Here is a 20,269-nt window from a genome sequence, read left to right as displayed (position 1 = left end):
CAGACAAGAACTTATTCTGCTTTATTAAGAGGTAGTGAGAGTTACCACCCTCTAACCCAACATCCTCTAACCCAACATCAGGAATGTGATTAACACTATGTAATAGTTTTATTTATATTATATTATTACCTATATTATCAGCCTGTTTCAAAAACATTACAAATATATTTTGTTGCTAGCCTGCCTGCTGCTAAATTACACCATTTGTACACTCAGGCCTAATTTATTCAATGTATGTAACGTGGTAGCTCACCTAAAGGTGGATTTTAACCACCAACCTTATGGGTGGGGGACAAGAGTAAACTAAGTGAGCTACCAACTGAATTATTTATAGAGAGACCCAAGTGCAGAGTGGAACTGAGATAAGGGTTAACAAGGGATATATGTATTTTGAATAGAAAATGAAAAGTTGCTTTACAGAGGGAAAAAACCCAACCTCTGCTTAGTAAAACAAATGAAAATGCACTGCACTGCTGGAGGAGTTAAATAAGTGATTTGGACCAAAGGGACAACTTAGACTGCCAGGGGAAGGCTGGCCAGCTCAAATATCACAGAGCAAAGAAAATCCAAGACTAAACTTCCCAAACAAATAAACAAACTCAAAATGCTTAGAGGGAAAACTATTTCTTTCCCTTTCACTTTTTTTTTTTTTTTTGGAAAGGAGAGTTTCCAGAGAAACCCTGAGAGGAAACCTCAGAAGGGTAGGTCTGGGATACACAATAGCAAAGAGCAAGAGATTCAAGGAGAACACTCGAGAGAGACTTGTGCGTGTCAGGCAAACTCAAGACTGAGCACAGGGCTAGGGGTTGGCTCTCCTTAAATAGGAGAGGACCAGGTGTTGCTAATTGCCTGTAATCAGGGTGCAGTGGTTCTGGGTTTCCCTCTGGTGGCTGGGGGTGGCATAGCAGGTTGCCCAGCCACAGTCTGCACCCTTACAATGTAAACTATCAATTATCGCCCTTTATTGTTTTTTCTTATCTTTTTCTTCTCACACAGTTTGTTGTAATTTTATTTCATAACCAGTTGTTGTCTGGGGACCCCAGGCCAGCTCGGCAATTGATTGGATTGCTTGCTTTGTTGCAACAGGCCTTAGACTGATTATTATAAAATTTACTCAATAAACCAGTAACAGTGGTAACAAATAGATTTGAGAAAAGCTCACATTTTCAGACCCTTACTGAGCATTTTAAACATATTATAGTGTCTTAAATAGTTCAATCATCCCGAAATATAGCCCCCAAAACACAAAGAAAGGGGCATACACAGAGTACCACCTTATCCAAAGCAACTTACAAAAGTACTTCATTAATTACTTATTCTAATATTCGTAGCTAGTTTGTAGAGACCAGTTACATCAAGCTTTGATAACTTTTAGACACAGAGGAGAAAAGTGTTACTTTAACTCTATGAAACGATGGGTCTTGTGTAGCCGTTTGGAGACTGCAAGTCTCTGCTGTTCTGACACTCATGGAAAGTTGGTTCCACCACCTTGGTTCTAGGGCAGAGAAGAGTCAGGATGTCTGTCTCCTGTGGGACTTGAGGAATGGTGGCTCAAGCTGAGTTCTCTTGGTGCTGATCTGGTTTTGACTATTGCGAAGCTGGTCTGCTTATGGCTTTGTAGGCCAGTGTTAGGGTTTTGAATCTGATGTGGGCGGCAACAAGAAGCAAGTGGAGGGAATGCAGCAAAGGAGTCACCTAACTAAACTTCGGAACTTTGAAGACGAGTCGAGCTGCTGATTTTGAATCAGTTGCAGGGGCCTGATGGAAGGGAGCTGAGTTGAGTCTTGAAATGACAAGAGACTGCACAAGCATCTGAGTGGATTTAGATGTAATAAAGGAGAAATCTTCTTTAAATGTAATAAAGGAGAAATCTGCACGACCAAGTCAGATTTGCACCATGACTTAAGAAACTGTACCTGCTCATTTATCACTAAACCAAGGCTTTATGCTTCTGCTGATAGACTGACCAGTGAGTTCTCAAAGAAGATGGTGAGATTGTGGTAAAGACCTTGAGTTCCAGGGATGAAAAGTGGGTCAGTCTTGCTGGGGTTGAGTTTCAGGTGATGAGAAGTCATCCACAATGAAACATCAGATGTGGGATGAGACCTGAGTGTCTAAAGGGGGGAAAAGGGGGATTAGCTGAGTGTCTTCAGCATAGCGATGGAATGACAGTGTTTAGTGCTGTCAACGTTAATACATTAATGCACACGATTAATCTGGAAACTTTATCATTTGCATAAATATTGTTAACACAAAATAATAATTTTACAAAGTTTGGTCTCAACGGAGATTTATTCTTTTTTTCACATCTTAACAATGTATGACAAGATTTATTTATGCGTTTATGTCAGAAAGGTGCTGGTAGCCTAAGACTGAACTGCAGATTTACATACATTTTCTGATCAATAAGCAAATATATATTATAAAAAAGTAATAACCAATAAGCATTTGAATTACCCAGAAACATAAAAAGTAAGATCCATGTTTGCAAAAAGCCTGGAAATTGTAAATTGTAATTGTAATGGTAATTTAATTGTGTTAATGTTAAACTCATTGTTTGAGATTCACAATGTCTTACTTCAGAGTAACAGACTCTCCTTATTGAACTATAGGCCAGAGTAAACCGTGAGTTCTCCATTATATGGTTCGTCCACCCCCCCCCTCTCTTTCTCGCTCTCTCTCTTTCTCCTCTCTCTCTGGTTATGTAAGGGGTGGTGGGGTGTTAAAGAAGATAAGGGTGTTAAACATAACCCTTCTCTCTTCCCCACAGCAAAGGAAATATCACCCCTCCACAGCACAGAACCAGTCTATTCATGCCACTCACAAAAACTGAAAGCAGCCGTTTTAATACACAATATCAGCAGAGGAATATTCAATTACAGCGCAGAGTTCTTACAGCTTCCTTTAATTCCACGTTAATGAGTTTAATAGCAGGAGAGGCAGGAGTGTGCTCCCCATTCCAACTGCTGAAGGCTCACTAATTACACTAAAAAGCCTGGCAGCGGATGTAACGTTAGTCTGACGTGTGATTCCTCAATGGAGCTATGAACAGGTGTGTGTGTACGTGTGAGAGTGTGTGTGTGTGTGTTTTCTGAGTAGCTATTGATGGATATGTAAGCTGAGGCACGTCACCTCTAGATGAAGTTTGAGTGTTAGTAGTAAATTAGAGACATTAGACATGGCTGGGTGCAGCAAAAGAATGGGAGGAGTTTACACACACACACACACACGGAAAGAACATCTTCACACAGAACAAAACAAAAAACATCTGCTTACGTGTATCCCAGTCTACGAATGACGCAACTTTGGTTGCAAACCAAAGTATTGACTCAAATTTCCTCACAATAAAGTTAATCTTCAGCTCCCTGAACAATAAGATCCAGTTAATGAAATTTCCTAAAGTGGAGGTCCACAACTTCTTAATATTCAACCTGCGTTATGATTCAGTGCCATGCACTGTATGTGTATTGGAGTAGACAATGGGGTTTACTTGTAGTAGACAAAACACTTTACTTGGATGGTCCATTTTATGGCCTTGTTGATGCTCAACTGACATTCAACAAACACTGAATTGAATGTCCATTAAATGTATCTTAACCGTATGTTGAATGTAAATGATTTAAAATAGAACCTAACTCTACACCTAACCCTAACCTTAACCCTTAATCAACCATAAAATCAAACCCTACACCTAACCCTAACCTTAACCCTTAATCAACCATAAAATCAAACCCTACACCTAACCCTAACCTTAACCTAAGCTTAAAATCTAACCCTACACCTAACCCTAACCTTAACCTAAGCTTAAAATCTAACCCTAAACCCAATCCTAAAATATTAAGATAAGCGTTTGGATTAGAGCTGAATGTAGGCTTATATTCAATAGAGAATCATTTGCTTTCACCTTTTAGTTCATTTGCATTTAATAGACATGTAGTTGAATGTTAGTTGAATGTCAGTTGAGCATCAAAGAGGCCATCAAATGGACCATCCAAGTAAAGTGTTACCGACAGTAGTTATATCAGAATGTTGTACTGCACAAGGGCTGTGGATTAGAGCATGCAGACCTGCCCTGAGGGAGTTAATAAATGTTTGTGGATGTCGGGACACTGAAACTCTATGAATTGGGCATGTGAATTATGTGAATGTATGTGAATTAAAGGAACAATGGATAAAAAATGAAAATTTAAAAACTACACCAAATGAGAGCAGGCAGTTTAGTGGCTGTCTTATACAAAGGCGAGATATGTCTTAAGATGGTCTGTGAGTTGCTAAAGTACTGTGGAAATAATAGGCCTATATAACCCTTAATCAACCATAAAATCTAACCCTACACCTAACCCTAACCTTAACCCTTAATCAACCATAAAATCTAACCCTACACCTAACCCTAACCTTAACCCTTAATCAACCATAAAATCTAACCCTACACCTAACCCTAACCTTAACCCTTAATCAACCATAAAATCTAACCCTACACCTAACCCTAACCTTAACCTAAGCTTAAAATCTAACCCTAAACCCAATCCTAAAATATTAAGATAAGCGTTTGGATTAGAGCTGAATGTAGGCTTATATTCAATAGAGAATCATTTGCTTTCACCTTTTAGTTCATTTGCATTTAATAGACATGTAGTTGAATGTTAGTTGAATGTCAGTTGAGCATCAAAGAGGCCATCAAATGGACCATCCAAGTAAAGTGTTACACAATGGCTGTGGATTAGAGCATGCAGACCTGCCCTGAGGGAGTAAAAAAATGTTTGTGGATGTCGGGACACTGAAACTCTATGAATTGGACATGTGAATTATGTGAATGTATGTGAATTAAAGGAACAAGGGATAAAAAATGAAAATTTAAAAACTACACCAAATGAGAGCAGGCAGTTTAGTGGCTGTCTTATACAAAGGCGAGATATGTCTTAAGATGGTCTGTGAGTTGCTAAAGTACTGTGGAAATAATAGGCCTATATAATGAGGTAAAAAAAATAATAATCACGATACAATACTTCATAAATACTTATATGTGAACTAATATTCCAGTGATATCAACAAGTGATTGTAAACATGATTTGGTACAAAAGCAGGCACTATCTTACACCCTGTGCAAGGTATGTCACAGTGCTCATTGCTATCTTACACCCACCACACACCCGTCTATTTTCACACCTTCCACCTACGTCGTTTAAATAGCAATGTAGTTTACGAATATATCTAAGCTGATGGGCATGGTGGTCTGGAAGTGAGATGTGTTCAGGTTCCTCCATACCTAGCTTGGCAATGCAGGTGTGCCCCATGTGCTCAGTATGGGTACACTATGGCATGTAACACACACAAGGATGTGTCGCAGTGCACAAACCCAACTTGTACATCAATAATAAACAGAAAACGAAATAAAATAACATTTCTGTTCCCTGTTCACAGCATTAAGAAGCAGGTCAGTTTTCTATGTTGAGAGGTGCAGAAACGCTGTGCTGTTAAAATACCAATCCGCCAAAGTCAGAGCGCACCTGGGTCCTAAAGGAAATGGCAACTTACACACTGATTGGTTTATTTCTTGTTATGACCAAAACTGAGAGAATTAGGATATTTCTTTTGTGTGTTTCAAGCCATGAAATGCGAACACATTCTTCCACCTGAGGATTTCTGCAGCTCCTCCAGAGTGATGATGGGCCTCTTTGCTGCTTCTCTGACCAGTGCTCTCCTTGCTATCCTCTGTTAGTTTAGTTGGATGACCATGTCTTGGTAGGTTTGCAGGTGTAAAATATTTTTTTTGTTTCTGACTTGTCTGGTGAGTTCCTTTATCTTCATGATGTTTTTCGCTAGTGTTCTCTAACAAACCACTGTGGTCTTCAGAGAACAGGGGGGTTTATACCGAGACTAAATTACACACAGCTGGACTCTATTAATTAATTAAGTGACTTTTGAAGTAAATTGATTGTACTGGGTTTATACTAGGGGTTTCAGAGTTAAGACTGCATACTTTTGCACATCACACTTTTCACATTTTTTTTTTTATTTAAGTTTAAAAACCATGTATAATTTTTATTCCACTTCATAATTCGGTCACTTAAAATCTCAATAAAATACATTTAAGTTGGGAATTAATACTTTCGCATGCCATTATAAGTGCTTTGAAGCTCTCAACCAGCATACCTCAGCCTCCTCTGATTTTCCGTCTGTTCTGGCCAAGTCTTTGTACTATGTCTAATGAATCTTAACCCCCATCCCAACATTCACAAAGTGAGTGGTGTACATCCTGGAGGTCAACCTGGCCTAAGATGATGACCTGTCTGATTAGCCTTTTATAATCTAACAGGGTTATCTAAACAGCCATATGTTTGTTTGTTGTTAAAATGCAGAATCAGTCCACGTAAGACTCATACCTATCTCTGATACTCAACAAAATTCTGATTAAATGCACAGTTTTTATACTAACTCCAAAAAGAGGACTTGAAGCCTATCTCGGCCAGGCTACACACATATGAAGTTTTACCCCTGGTTACATATGAATCACTTAAAAATAATTAAAAAAAGATCTTAAAGTAAAACTGCTAAATATATTGATCATGCTAATATTGATTAGATAAAATACTGTTTTTTTATTCACAACAATAGACAAAATAACATATAGTAGCATGATTTTCCATGAGCCTCATCTTCTACTCATCTTAAATAATTTCTTTGAACCATTTATCCTAAAATTTTAAAAATGTTTTGTCAAAAGGGTGTTTTTACAATACAGCACTGATAAATCTGGGTTTCTTTTGGTCTGCTTTAAAATCCTACAAATTTGCATATGATAACGACTTTAAAGAATGCCCAAAGTGAAATACGCAGAGCATGACAGGTCTGGAGATTTATTGTTCTCAGGAATTTGGTTCTTTTTTAGAACCTTCTACACAAATCTATACTGTGAGCTTAATCCAATGAAGCCATACAATAGTGCAGTAATGGAACATTGGCTGCAAATCAATATTAACATCTATCTACACACAAATACAGTGCTGTCTAAAGAAATCTTTAAAAGAAGAGAAGAATCAGAAGATCCACAGACACACAAACCCCTCTTTCAGGAGCAGTTCCTCACCTTCAGGAAGTGGAGAAGGTGAGGTGAAGGACTGTAGAGATGAATGACATTTAAAGTGAACTTCAGGGTATTCAGTTTATGAAAGAGAGAGAAAGAAAAGAAAAGGAAGAGTGTAGTAAAAGGAAAGTGTGTGTGATATCTTTTCATTTTGAAACATTTCTGAGATCTCTCTAAATGTCAGAATTAATAATTCTCTGTAAATGAAGCTGCGTACTGTTCAGATGGGGTTATTACAATTGAAATAAATATTTGCGAAAAATAAAGTTATTTTTTAATAATGCTTTTAAAGGTGTTAGTTTGAGGTTATCATGATGTACCATGTGTTTACTGAAGGCTTCCGATTCTGTTCTGTGATTTCTAGGCTTTGTTGAAAATGAATGGGAGTGAATAAGTGGAACAAGAGATAAAAAAACACTTTGATGGCTGTGCGGTAAATTAAACTTTAGGCTTATATAATTAATAGTTGGCACTTTTAATATTTAGAGTCCAGTACTTGGTCCCTCTGTAACGTGAACAGAACATCAGTTCTGAAAGACTGACGCGATTTTCATGGCCGTTGCTTCCTCGACACATTTCATGTGGATTTTCTTGTTGAAAGGCATGCTTGTCATTTTGTGTTCCTCCGCCTTCTGCAGTGAAGTCAACAGTGTTAAATGAACACCCACAGCGATTATGTGAGCCTCCTCTGCCCATTTAATGGTGCTGGAGTCAATTTAACACTGGTGATTTTACGACTGAGATTAAATTTCCACTCACCAAGCAAAGATGCTTGGACACCTCAGATTTAGTTTAGTTGGTTTATGCTTATAAAGGAAACAGTATGTACTACACTGCTCAAAAAAATAAAGGGAACACTCAAATAACACATCCTAGATCTGAATGAATGAAATATTCTCATTGAATACTTTGTTCTGTACAAAGTTGAATGTGCTGACAACAAAATCACACAAAAATCATCAATGGAAATGAAATGTATTAACCAATGGAGGCCTGGATTTGGAGCCACACACAAAATTAAAGTGAAAAAACACACTACAGGCTGATCCAACTTTAATGTAATGTCCTTAAAACAAGTCAAAATGAGGCTCAGTATTGTGTGTGGCCTACACGTGCCTGTATGACCTCCCTACAACGCCTGGGCATGCTCCTGATGAGGTGGCGGATGGTCTCCTGAGGGATCTCCTCCCAGACCTGGACTAAAGCATCCGCCAACTCCTGGACAGTCTGTGGTGCAACGTGACGTTGGTGGATGGAGCGAGTCATGATGTCCCAGATGTGCTCAATCGGATTCAGGTCTGGGGAACGGGCGGGCCAGTCCATAGCTTCAATGCCTTCATCTTGCAGGAACTGCTGACACACTCCAGCCACATGAGGTCTAGCATTGTCCTGCATTAGGAGGAACCCAGGGCCAACCGCACCAGCATACGGTCTCACAAGGGGTCTGAGGATCTCATCTCGGTACCTAATGGCAGTCAGGCTACCTCTGGTGAGCACATGCAGCCCTCCAAAGAAATGCCACCCCACACCATTACTGACCCACTGCCAAACCGGTCATGCTGAAGGATGTTGCAGGCAGCAGACCGTTCTCCACGGCGTCTCCAGACTCTGTCACGTCTGTCATGTGCTCAGTGTGAACCTGCTTTTCATCAGTGGCGAATTTGCCAATCCTGGTGTTCTCTGGCAAATGCCAAGCGTCCTGCACGGTGTTGGGCTGTGAGCACAACCCCCATCTGTGGACGTCGGGCCCTCATACCATCCTCATGGAGTCGGTTTCTAACCGTTTGTGCAGACACATGCACATTTGTGGCCTGCTGGAGGTCATTTTGCAGGGCTCTGGCAGTGCTCCTCCTGTTCCTTCTTGCACAAAGGCGGAGGTAGCGGTCCTGTTGCTGGGTTGTTGCCCTCCTATGGCCTCCTCCAAGTCTCCTGGTGTACTGGCCTGTCTCCTGGTAGCGCCTCCAGCCTCTAGACACTACGCTGACAGACACAGCAAACCTTCTTGCCACAGCTCGCATTGATGTGCCATCCTGGATGAGCTGCACTACCTGAGCCACTTGTGTGGGTTGTAGAGTCCGTCTCATGCTACCACGAGTGTGAAAGCACCACCCACATTCCAAACTGACCAAAACATCAGCCAGACAGCATAGGTTCTGAGAAGTGGTCTGTGGTCCCCACCTGCAGAACCACCCCTTTATTAAGTGTGTCTTGCTAATTGCCAATAATTTCCACCTGTTGTCTATTCCATTTGCACAACAGTAGGTGAAATTGATTGTCAATCAGTGTTGCTTCCTAAGTGGACAGTTTAATTTCACAGAAGTTTGATTTACTTGGAGTTATATTGTGTTATTTGAGTGTTCCCTTTATTTTTTTGAGCAGTGTATATAAAATATCCGCATTCCAAAAATACTTTATAGCTTATGGAGATTACTTACAACCCTGAAAACAGAAAATGCCCATAAACATATTTCTTTCTTTTACTTTTATTTGATTGCAGACCACTTTGTAATGTAGCCATTTTTTTCACAAAAAAAAATATTTTGGCACTGATGATACCAAGTGCTGAGGTGTTTTAGTTGTTTTTTTTCCCATTGTTCCTGCAAACACATCTTATGATGTGTAACAGTACAGAATTGCCATCACCTATGTTAATTCCAAATTCTCCACTCTATATTTTTTTATTGGTCTTGAAGGCAATATACAGTGCCTTGCAAGTGTCCTTGTTTTCAGCTCCCTTGAACTTTTCAACCTTTTGCCACATTTCAGGCTTCAAACATAAAGATATGAAATTGTATTTTTTTGTGAAGAATCAACAACAAGTGGGACACAATCGTGAAGTGAAACAAAAATTTTGGGATATTTGAATGGGGCATGCAATATTATTCGGCCCCTTTACTTTCAGAGTATCAAACTTACTCCAGAAGTTCAGTGAGGATCTCTGAATGATCCAATGTTTACCTAAATAAATGCACCTGCTCTGTGATCAGAGTCTCAGAGTTCTGTTTAAAGCACAGAGAGCATCATGAAGACCAAGGAACACATAAGGCAGGTCCAAGATACTATTGTGGAAAAGGTTAAAGTCAGATTTGAATACAAAAAGATTTCCTAAGCTTTAAACATCTCAAAGAGCACTGTGCAAGTGATCATATTAAAATTAAAGGAGTATCAGACCATTGCAAATCTACCAAGACCCGGCTGTCCCTATAAACTTTCAGCTTAAACAAGTAGAAGACTGATCATAGATGCAGCCAAGAGGCCCATGATCACTCTGGATGAACTGCAGAGATCTACAGCTGAAGTGGGAGACTGTCTATAGGGCAACAATCAGTTGTACACTCCACAAATTTATGGAAGAGTGGCAAGAAGAAAGCCACTGTTGAAAGAAAGACATAAAAAGTGCTGTTTGAACAGTAAGCATGTGGAAGAAGGTGTTATGGTCAGATGAGACCAAAGTTGAACTTTTTGGCCGAAATATAAAGTGCTCTGTTTGGCTAAACAAAAAGTAACACAGCTCATCAACCTGAACACACCAACCCCACTGTGAAACATGGTGGTGGCAGCACCATGGTTTGGGCCTGCTTTTCTTCAGCAGAGACAGGGAATATGGTTAAAATTGATGGGAAGATGGATGGAGCCAAATACAGGAGCATTTTGGAAGAAAACCTGTTGGAGTCTGAAAAAGTCCTGAGACTGGGACAGATTTATCTTCCATCAAGAATGATGATCCAATCATTCTGATTGATCCAAAACATAAAGCAAAATCTACAATGGAATGGTTCACAAATAAACGTGAAAACTGAAAACTGCTGTTCCCAAACCGACGCTCTCCATCCAACCTCACTGAGCTCCAGCTGTTTTGCAAGGAAGAATGGGCAAAAATTTCAGTCTCTCGATGTGCAAAACTGATAGAGACATACCCCAAGCGACTTGCAGCTGTAATCACAGCAAAAAGTGGCGCTACAAAGTATTTACGCAAGGGGACCGAAAAAAAAATTATTTCTAAAAAAAGTTTAAAATATCCAAAAAATGTTGTTCCACTTCACGGTTGTGGCGCACTTGTTGATTCTTCACAAAAAAATTACAATTTCATATCTTTAAGTTTGAAGCCTGAAATGTGGCCAAAGTTTGAAAAGAATACTTTTGCAAGGCACTGTGTGTTGCACTAAGATGTCAATGTACTTTCTCCATCAATGTTGTTATTACGAAAGTGAAAAAAGCACAAAGTTCAAAAGCAGCATATCTGATGATATGAGGGAGTGTTAAAGCCTATGGCATGGGTAACTTGCTAATCTGTGAAGCACCATTAATGCTGAAATGTACATACAGGTTTCAGAGCAACATATGCTGCCATTCAAGCAAAGTCTTTTTTAAGGACGCCCTGCTTATTATTGCTTACAAAAATGAGCCACATTCTGCACGTGATATAAACAGTGTGGCTTCGTATTAATTAAAAGAGTGCGGGTACTAGACCGGCCTGCCTGCAGTCCAGACCCGTTTCCCACCAAGCTTCAACAATTAGTGACCTCAGATCCCAAATGCTTATCGAGTGTTGTTAAAGGAAAAGTGATATAACACAATGATCCGGTCCCAACTTTTTTGGAACGTGTTGCAGCATCAATTTCAAATGTGTAAATATTTGCAAAAACCATAACATGTATCAGTTTAAGCATTAAATTTCTTGTAGTAAATTAAAATGAATATAGGTTAAAAAGGATTGGCAAACCATTGTACTCAACATCCCAACTTGGATTTGGAGTTGTACAAGACCACGTTTACCTTGAAGATTTATGTACCCATTTACAGAAAATTAACTATTTTTTACATTTGAGAGAACAAAATATATAAATAAATATGTACATCCTTTATAAAAAACACAATAATAGCTCATTCTGTGAAGCTTACATTATATTTTATATCTATCCATGGTGACATATATCAGAGACTCTTTAAAAGATGTGTAAATTTCCTTCCAACACTCTGTCCTTCACTTTAACTCATGAAGTTCCCAAGTGACATTTACAAAACATTCTAAAAGCATCACTCCAAGACAGTGTGTGCATGTGTGATCATGTGGTATTTACATTTGTGTGCTGGGTTAGTGCTATTTTTTGCTTTTGCAGTTCTGTGCTATTGTGTTCCATCCATTTTAACAATTCAAATACTTCAATGAAATGTTTTACCTTCTGTATTACTTTGTAATCCTAGAACAGAATGTTAAACAACAACAAAATGTTGTAGAAAATGTTATTATCATGTTCCCACAATAAGAAAAAATCATGAATGTTTCGATTCTAAATTTGCCATCAATATACAGAAATGGTTCTGGGCTCTTTTGGGCTAACTATTCAGCAACTGTTTATCATTCCAATCTAAAGTGCACAGAATATAACTTGGCCATAACATCAATATTTAGTCTTTTGCCTTTACTAGGCATGTCAGGTCCAAAAAGGAAAGGATGTGGAGAGCGGAAACAACAAGGAAACACTGAGTATACACAGTGAAAAAACACAGAAATAGCAACCTGACTGACAACGAAAACAGGAAACACCTGGGGACAGGTAACAAGGGGACGGAACTACAAATGAAAACAGGTGAAAACACTTAAGTCGGAGATAGGGAGGAACACAGGCCACATGCGGGGAAATGAAAATAAACAAAGAGGAGGGCAGGAAAACACAGAGACAGTCCGAAGAGACACAGAACAGGACTAGAACGTGACAAGGCATAAACTGTCCCCATCCCAAAAAGGTTTTATGAGAATGTTATCATTTAAATGGAAGGTAATAATTCAAGCACTTAGTAGTGTAGCAAATATTTCAACGCTACTGCTGTGTTATTGTTGGAGTTTTGGATAAAGTGCCATTATCATGCAGTATTGGCACTCATAGAATGTCTCTCAATTAGTCAATTGGTCACATTGCTGGGGTGCAACTAACTCTGGTATAGTTAGAACTAGGTACATGCTGAAATTCTTCACTTCAGGATGTCCATTGCTTTATTTTAAATCCAAAATGGTCTCATGTTCAAACACTTGTTCAAATGAACTTGACTGAATGGAGGAGCTATGTTATGCATAAGAAGTGTTTGAATGTAAGTATATGTGAAGAACAACCACAGACGGTAAACATTTAAGAATCATATTTTAAGTTTAATGATACTTTGGTATCATTATTTGTGGTTTAGAAATAGACATTTTATTGATCAACTGACCTTCATAATTTGGGTTTATATTATAACCTCATTATATATTGTACTGTATTGCTGAATCTTACACTTTACTGCTAATAAACCGCTGATTTAAAATTTTATTCAGTCTGTTAGTGCTGAACTGTAAGTCTGTACAGGGAGCACAAACACACACCCACACACACACACACATACTTAGCCTAAAAAGCCATCATATCCACTCATGGTTTAATTGTTTGAGAGCATTCTTTCTTAACAGAGGCCGTTAGTGTAGGAGGCTTATTAAAAGTCCAGAACTATTTAATTCTCCTTAATGCTCTCTCTCTTTCTCTCTCTCTCTCCCACTCAGCAAATAAAGTTGTCAGAACATGGTTGACTTTTCTACAGCATTACTACAACACTGTCCAAAGATTGTGCTCTATATTGAGCAGTTTTCTGAACAGGCAATATGTCTAGTTTTAGACTACACAGCATTTTTAATAGAGATTTCCCATTGAATAGGCATAATCCCTGCCCTGTTTTTGACAAAATGTTAGCACAGCATTGTCAAAATCTTCATCATTAAGCTGACTCAGAGTTGGCTGCCTTTTGACAATTTTCCACATTTCCAATCATGTTCCATTGTTCCATCTGACAATACAACTCATCATATGTTTTAGAAAATGAAGCTTTCTACCTAAAAAACTATGTATCTACCAACCGAAACCCACCCAGCAAACCAACAAAGTTGTCAGAACGTTGTTGACTTTCATAGACCATTGCTACAATATTGTCCAAAGATTAAACTCTAAAGGCCAGTTTCCATAACAGGGATTAAGGCTAGTCTTGGACAAACACAACATTTTGTATGAAGGTTTTCCATTAAAAGGAAGATATAAACTATAACATGGTTTAGTCCTGGAAACAGACCCTTTATGTTTGTTTAATCAATAATGTTATTACAGTTAGGCTGGCTCAACATTGGTTTGGCTCAACCTTTTGTAAACGTTCCAAATTTCTAATCATGTCTCATTATTCATCAAGATTGTGTCATAATTTTGTCACAATATTTGCTGGGTGTCTGCCTATAATACACTTTAGACTCTGAGAGGAATCATCATGACACGTGAGGTCTGAAACATAGATATTTATTCAAACAAACAATTAAAAATAGTTGTTTTTTCTGCCTAAAGCACATTCGGGAGCAGAGTTTGCATACATTCAGAAAAACATCCTTTCATAATGACTCATGTGCCTCTCCGCACAACTAAAAACCAACAGTTAAAACTATCGTCAAATGACCAAAGATATCATCTTTTATTTTCAGCGTATTTACATCTTTTTCTGGAGATTTTAATGACTTTATAGACTGAATGAACATCGTGGTGAAGGTCGCGGGCGTTCAAAAACTAAAAGATGAGAAATAATAAAAAAAAAAAACAGAGAAAAGAAAAAATGAGGAATGTGGAGGAGATAACAGAGCATGGTGGCGATGATGGACTGACTGGTGCTTAGAGATGATTAGCAGGACGTGAAAGTTTTCCAGAAGAAATTCTTGCATCCGGCTTTGCGCTCGCGGGGCGCGAGCACGGGACCGGCGGCGCGCTCCAGCTCCATGCGCACGTCCTCCTGCTCGGCGCCGCGGGGCACGTCGTCCTCCAGCGCCTCGTTCTCCGCCTGCGCGAGCTCCGACAGCAGCTCGGCAAGCGTGTATCTGGCGAGCTCCTGTGCGGAGGAATGCAAACACATACATACCGTTAACGAGCCGTGTAATGGAGATAAGAGGGAGGGATTCAGTTTTAAACCATATACTGTCTTAAAATGATGACTATTTAAAGGCAAAAAATGAATGAATGACGGACTACGTTTCTATTGAACAGTCTGTCCGAGCAACAAAATATTTTTTTTTACAACTTGTAAGAGTTGTAAAATTACATGTCCTGTTGGGCTGGTCAATAAATATCGAAATGTAAATATAGAAAATATTAGGAAGGTCCATGAGTATAATCCCCAGCAAATTGTGTCATAAAAAGATCAAAATTAAAGAAGCAGCATGACAACTTCACTTAAATTTAACCATCTCAAACAACATAACCCTTTACCCTTTACAACTTTAATTCTTGAATTAACCCTGTGATTGTGTAAATCTCAGTCTCATAAAACACTTGTTTGTTTACCTCAAAGTGTTGAAACGATACTTTAACATTGTGCATTATATTGTGTATAGCCATTTCTCTTAAGCATATCAAGATGTTATAGTCATATCGCCCAGTCCTAAATTGTGTTGTTTCCATGTTCAATGTACATTGTAGCGCGCTGCAGATTTCAGTACCCTGGACAGCGCTGAAGTTTTCGCGCGCTGCGTAAATGCGCTTAACTTTTAAAGCAACAAATGCGAAAAAATGGGGAAACGCGCATTTTTTGACACATCTTTTCTTTAAATCTATTTCCTGTAAAAGTGTTTCTCTCTTTTCTCCTCTTTTCTCTTTCTGCTTTTTCTCTTTCATCTAACTTTCTTTTCTGCTGTTTCTTTATCCTACCTGTTTTCCAGCAGATCCGATGAGCGATCTCTGAAGAAACTGGCGCAGTTTGGCGTCGGATGGTGCACCGGACACGCTGCCGACTGCGAGCGCGATGGAGAGGAGCGCGAGAGCGCACTGGACACGCGTGGAGAGCATCTTTCCAGCAGTGGATTTGGCCGGGAAATGGCTAGAGGTTTTTTATTCTAATTATGTTTAGGTTGCTTCTTCTTCTTCTTTGTCTTCTTGTTCCTCTGGTCGTTCTGTCTGTCGGCGCTGATCTCCCTCCACCCTTGGAAGGCATCTTTTTAAAGGATCTGTCTGACGTCATGAAGCGAGGGGGGTTTCCTGCGTGCGCGAGCGTGAGTGATGAAGAAGCGACAAAGTTCACAGCGCCGATCCGGGGCACGATCGCACGCTCACTACCTGAATCACTTTAACGTGGATAATCATTTTTCCTCATAGCCTAATGAATATAGACTATGTGCGTGCGTGCGTGTGGCAATTAATAAATTCAGTCATTAAAATGTTTAAATTTAGAAACCCTTGACGTAATGGTTGAACGAGCTTAACATTAACAACTAAATGTGTGACAAAAAATCCTTTCATTAATGTAAGAAGCATTTTATTAATTGTTAAAACGTGATAACGTCCATTCAATGGAATGATAACATTCGAATCGGGTGATTGAACTTTAGAAAGTCTTTTCACGCTTTTACACTTTTCTTGGTTCTTATGGGAATTAAAAGTGTTAATTGTTTCTTCAATGACGTCACCATGTGTATTACCATTTATAGCGCCCTTATTTTTGTGTAAATGTGTGTGTGGGGTAAGGTGTGGGGTGGGGTGCTATACTTCATGAACTGAGTAATCACATGATGCTGCTATAATAAATATATTGTTTCTTAATATGTTTCTTACATTTACTTTGACAGTTATTATTTGTTATTACAGACAGTATGAACCCAACATATTTCATATTATGTTTGTTTTGGTAATATACATTCATTTTTGTATTTTGTGTCTGTAAAACATTCTAAAAAAAAGAATGACGATTATTATATAACTAAATAATTAAACCATTTCAAATAAATAATGGTAATACTTATTTGAGAAGTAACATCAACTACTGAACTAAGAGAAATCTGGGATAAAGTATCATCACACAGTGCACATGTGTTTTTTCAGACATCAGATTGATTAGTTTTTCTTTTAGAATAAATAGAGGCCGGCAACATTGCAGATCGGTAGCCTAAATCCATAGAGTGACAATAAGACATGAATTAAAAAAAGCTCTGTTTTAGCAACATAATTGGCTTAATCTCATTCAGATGGTTTACATGTTCACTGTACGCAACCAGTCAGCACAAAGACACCATTTAATATTTAACAATTCAGTGGGTTCTTCCAAAATCATGGATACATGGATGCATTTATACATAACCTAACGGTTTCCATGTGGTTCCCAAATGCACGCGCACTGACTGACACGAGGACATGCACGAGCCAACCTTAGCATTCCGGGAAGCATGGTGCAGGTCGCGCTGCGTGTGGCTTGTTTTCGCCTGGTCCTTCTTTCTTACCACGAGCATGCATGCGCACACACACATTGCACGCAACGGGCCGCGCGCATTTACTAACTGATGCTAATGGCCGCTCAGGACGCGTGCCGTCTCCTTAAGCAGAACTCGTTAAAAGTCCCCCGAAGTGCATGACGGTGTTTGCGCGAGGGACGCAGTCCCGGACCCGGTGACACCGACCCCGACTTACCAGCGTTACGCGCTGTGGGTGTGCGCACGAGCGCAGCACTATTTTTTGCTCGGTATGCTAATGGGGCTAATCGCGCGGCCTGCTGTTCCTCCAGTAGTGATCAGTCTGTGGAGGAGCCGGCGGAGCTGACGGGATGACGGGCTGATGGCTGTTAGAGTGATGGGTTTTGACAGAACCTGCGGAGAGACAGAGCGGCAGTACCGGGGAGTTCTTAGCTTGCTGCCAGAGACAAGAAGTGTAGAACTACTAACGCAGACTGATCCGAACACAGGTGAATAACACTCATCTGAATGTTTGCCATCATGCAATCAGCTTGTAGACTACAGTACCTGTCAAAAGTTTGGACTCACCTTCTCATTCAAAGATTTTATTTTTATTTTTTATTTTTTATTATTAATTTTTTATTAATGATACATTACAGGTACAAACATAGCATGTTAATGAACACGGAAGTCATAAGGAATCATGTATCAAACTTAAAGTGTTAAATAAAACAAAATACTCTGTGAAGCATTTAGGTGCTCTTATCTGGGGTTAAGCTGTTAACTTGCAGTTTCTGAGGCTGGTAACTCTGATGAAATTATCCTGTGGAACAGAGGTAACATTAGCTGTGCCTTTCCTGTGGCAGTCCTGATGAGAGCCCATTTCATCATCAAGTTTTTGATGGTCTTTGTGATGCACTTGATGATACTTTCAAAGTTCTTGAAAGTTAACTGAAAGCCATCCCAGGTGACTCTACCTAATAAAGCTGACTGAGAAAACAATGTTCAAAGCTGTCTTAATAAAAAAACATGTTCTGTTTTTTTTTGTTTTTTTTTTACATCTTTTTACTAAATAATTCTGCATGTAAAATTGTGTTTAATGGTACCAGTGTGCTGGGACGACGATCCCTACTAACCCTAATACATTAATTCTGAAAACAGGGGTCTCGGGTCACTTTTCACTGGGATGAGTTTTGGAGTTGGGGATAAGGTCAGGTGGTATTCATTCAACATCCTGACCTTTCTAAATATCTTGTCACTAAATGCAATCAAATCCTCAAAGCAGTGTTCTAAGTAGAAAGCTTTCTCTGGACAGTAGAGACAGTTACTCCAAGAAAAGCAGGATAAACTCTTTTTAATAACTTTGATTTTATAAGGTCTGTTTATACTTTTTCCCATATAGTTTTATTTTGTTCTTTGTTTGAAAGCAATTTCAGTTTAATATGTCAAATTTACATATAGGACGATAGAGATCATTTTTATAATCCAGGTCTATAGTTTACTGAGACAGCCCATCCCCCCAACCCCCACCTGAACCACCACCACACACTCACACATACCTAATTAGCCCTTATGATCAGTTTGACAGTGATTGAAATATTTTAATTAAAACTATTGATAAGAGAATTAAAGAAATGTAATCTTTTTTGTCTGATTGTCTGCTCTATCTTTCTCTCTCTCATTTAGTAAAGCCCCATAACACTCATTCAGCACTGCAGTGTGATTGTTTGATGAGCTGAAATGAACTCCTGATTTAATGAGAACAGGGATTGAATATGGACTGGAATGGCTAAACTCCGACTCAAGCTTGCTGATGTCATGGAGTGAAACAGGGGGATATCACCATGTGAGAGCTCAGACTTCACTGAATATTGACTGAAATGTTCCACACAACCTTCCTGCTAGAGATCAGCTTTCTGAAAAATCGATCAGCTACATGTATTGCTATCTGCTGATTTTCAGCCAAAATATGCTACCAGCAATTATTGCTATAATTAAGCCAAAGCTAAGTGCTGATCAGATCATATCTGAGATGATTATTGCAGCACTGTACATGTCTCACTGTAGGGCAGGGATATTTAATTATAATTCAGTAAGGTCCAGTTAGAAACAGGGTCCAGACCATCATTATTTTAAACTTGTTATATGATTTAATGCCATATCCTAAATCAGGGCTCAGCAATTGGAAAACATCGGGCCTGTGAGGTTGTTTGAACTGTAATAAACAACTTTTATTTTCATTCCTGGCCATGTCCATGGCCATGGCTTGATTATTTATTTATTTTTTCCTTTCTTCTTGGGTTTACCTGATTTGAGATCAACTGTTCTGCAATTGGGTTCAAAAACCCTCTGGGATGAAGAGCTACTAGTCTGTAGTACTACATCTCATTTTTTTTTGTGGCCCACCATGTAATGGCTTGAAAATTATATGGCCAGTGGCCAAACCTAATTGCCACCCCCTGTCCTAAATACTGAAGTAGCCTAGTAGTTCTATCAGCAGTTTATGTCTTAAACAACTAAAAGTCAAATCAAAGTCATTACAAGTACCAGTCAATACATTTCAATTATATCTATTTTTATATTTAACTGAATTAATTATAAATATCATATATTTCAAATAAATGTTTTCTCACTTGAGACAAAAACAAGGGTTACATTTAAAAAAATGAATTGGAATGCTTTAAAAATGTTGATGTTAAAAAACTTTCTTGTTAAATCAATTTCAGTCTTAACAGTTTAAACTAAACATTTGATACGTTTACAGCTTCATCAGCTTCAGCACTTCATTATCTCTTTATTTCTCTCTCGTATGTTTCTCCCACACTTTCTCTCGATCACTGAGAGAAGGAATCGTGTGAATATACTCATTGGAGAGCCCTCAGCTCATTTGAGTGGGCATGTCTGTTAAACAGATTTGTGTTTTGTTAAGTAGTGGTGTTTCATGTTTCTGCTTTTAATAAGCCCTGTGG

At 38.9% G+C, this 20,269-nt stretch overlaps 2 protein-coding genes across 3 annotated transcripts in view; one reads left to right on the top strand and one right to left on the bottom strand.

The window, feature by feature from the left end:
* Positions 1 to 20,269, top strand: part of wdfy1 (WD repeat and FYVE domain containing 1) — a 1,176,431-nt gene that overhangs the window by 997,365 nt on the left and 158,797 nt on the right. The window lies entirely within an intron of this gene.
* On the bottom strand, positions 14,382 to 16,068 carry sst1.1 (somatostatin 1, tandem duplicate 1). The gene is made up of 2 exons (XM_007233518.4): positions 15,790 to 16,068; positions 14,382 to 14,974 (listed from the first exon to the last, which is right to left on the bottom strand). Exons 1-2 carry the CDS (start codon positions 15,925 to 15,927, stop codon positions 14,771 to 14,773), a joined length of 342 nt encoding a protein of 113 aa, XP_007233580.1. The 5' UTR covers positions 15,928 to 16,068; the 3' UTR covers positions 14,382 to 14,770.

Source organism: Astyanax mexicanus, chromosome 18, assembly GCF_023375975.1.
Source record: "Astyanax mexicanus isolate ESR-SI-001 chromosome 18, AstMex3_surface, whole genome shotgun sequence".
Taxonomy (NCBI): Eukaryota; Metazoa; Chordata; class Actinopteri; order Characiformes; family Acestrorhamphidae; genus Astyanax; species Astyanax mexicanus.
The sequence above is the reverse complement of the archived record's forward strand: the minus strand, read 5'-3'. Positions and strand labels throughout refer to the sequence as shown.